This window comes from Penaeus monodon, chromosome 22 (assembly GCF_015228065.2).
Source record: "Penaeus monodon isolate SGIC_2016 chromosome 22, NSTDA_Pmon_1, whole genome shotgun sequence".
In the NCBI taxonomy this organism is placed as follows: domain Eukaryota; kingdom Metazoa; phylum Arthropoda; class Malacostraca; order Decapoda; family Penaeidae; genus Penaeus; species Penaeus monodon.
In genome coordinates this window covers 38198821-38200063 of record NC_051407.1, presented here as the reverse complement: position 1 = coordinate 38200063, position 1243 = coordinate 38198821, and the positions used below count along the sequence as shown (strand labels likewise).

The following is a 1243-nucleotide window of genomic DNA, read 5'->3' as shown; positions in this document are numbered from 1 at the left end:
GAACCTTTCTTTGGATCTTCAGATGTTGATGTTAACTTCTTGAGAGTGCCCTTGAGAACACTCTTACCAGAATTTATCTTTTTGGCATCAGAGATCTGGGACTCTTTCATATAGGTTTTAGGAAGTTTGCAAGTAAGTTCTGAAGATGCAATGAGATCAGGCGTGATGGTCTTCAAGGCCTGGTCTAACTCCCCTTTGGTACTCCTCTTTAGCATGCTTGGCTTAACCAAATCAGGTCTTTTTTTGTCTTTGGAACTAAAGATCAATTTCAGCTTATGTGTGTCTAGCAAGCTCTTCTTGTCACAAGCCTTCCCTGACTTCGATGGATATTTTACATGGGATTTGCCAGAATCATCCACTTTGTCCTTTATTTCAACATTGATTGGATTTTGATCTTGTGGCAATGCTACTGATTCAGTCTTAATGGCAGATTTGAGTGAGGAGTCAATTGTTTTGACTTTCTCTTCGTCATTTTTCTTGATCTTTTCCATCACATCTCCTTTACTTGCTTTATGTTTGATGCTGACCTCCTCTTGGTGGTCTTTTTGTGAGTTGTCTGACTGTTTTTCTGGACTTGCCCTGCTCTTTCTGTCTTTCTCTTGCCAGTTATATTTTTCCTCTTTCTCGATTTTCTGTTGTGAGGCTTTACTTCCTTGCTCATTTTCTTCTTCTCTCTTCTTTTGTTTGCTTTTTTTATCTTTATTATCTCTTTTCTCATCTTTCCTCTCTTTCCTATGTTCATCATAATGAGAAGTCTTCTTATATCTGTCTTCTTTTTTATCTTTTGTCTTGTCCTTGTTTCTCTCTTTATCTCGTTTCCTGCTCTCCTTTCTTCTATGTTCATAATTCCACTTATCTCTGCCATTAGTTGAATATGGGTCATACACTTCTTCCTTCCTCCTTTCTCTCTGCAATTTCTCATTCCCCTTGCTCTCACCAGCAGCGTCCACCAGCTCAGTGGTGCCTCTTGAGCGGTCGGTCTTCCTTGATTTGGTGCGGTTTTTGTCATCTCGGTGGCCTCTACTGTCTTTCTTTGATTGTTCATAGTCTGTTTTTTTCTCCTTGAGCAAAGAATGTGGTGCTGAAGACAGATTCATCTGAAGGTTAAAGAACATTTAATGAGGATAAAATGTACTGATATGCTTATGCCATGACACAAAAACCTATTACCATTTTATAAAATGGCAATGGTATAGAGGGAGGGGAATACGAGTCTGAATGAACACTTGAATGAATCATGAGC

General features: G+C 39.0%; 2 protein-coding genes across 2 annotated transcripts in view; one reads left to right on the top strand and one right to left on the bottom strand.

The window, feature by feature from the left end:
* The window catches only part of LOC119587431, a gene marked incomplete at its 3' end in the record, with an annotated part of 28805 nt that overhangs the window by 13995 nt on the left and 13567 nt on the right, over positions 1-1243 (top strand). The window contains 2 exon segments of the mRNA XM_037936162.1: positions 45-132; positions 869-993. Coding sequence (XP_037792090.1) covers positions 45-132; positions 869-993 — 213 coding nt within the window.
* LOC119587122 overlaps positions 1-1243 on the bottom strand; it is a gene marked incomplete at its 3' end in the record, with an annotated part of 10352 nt that overhangs the window by 3133 nt on the left and 5976 nt on the right. The window contains 1 exon segment of the mRNA XM_037935874.1: positions 1-1097. Coding sequence (XP_037791802.1) covers positions 1-1097 — 1097 coding nt within the window.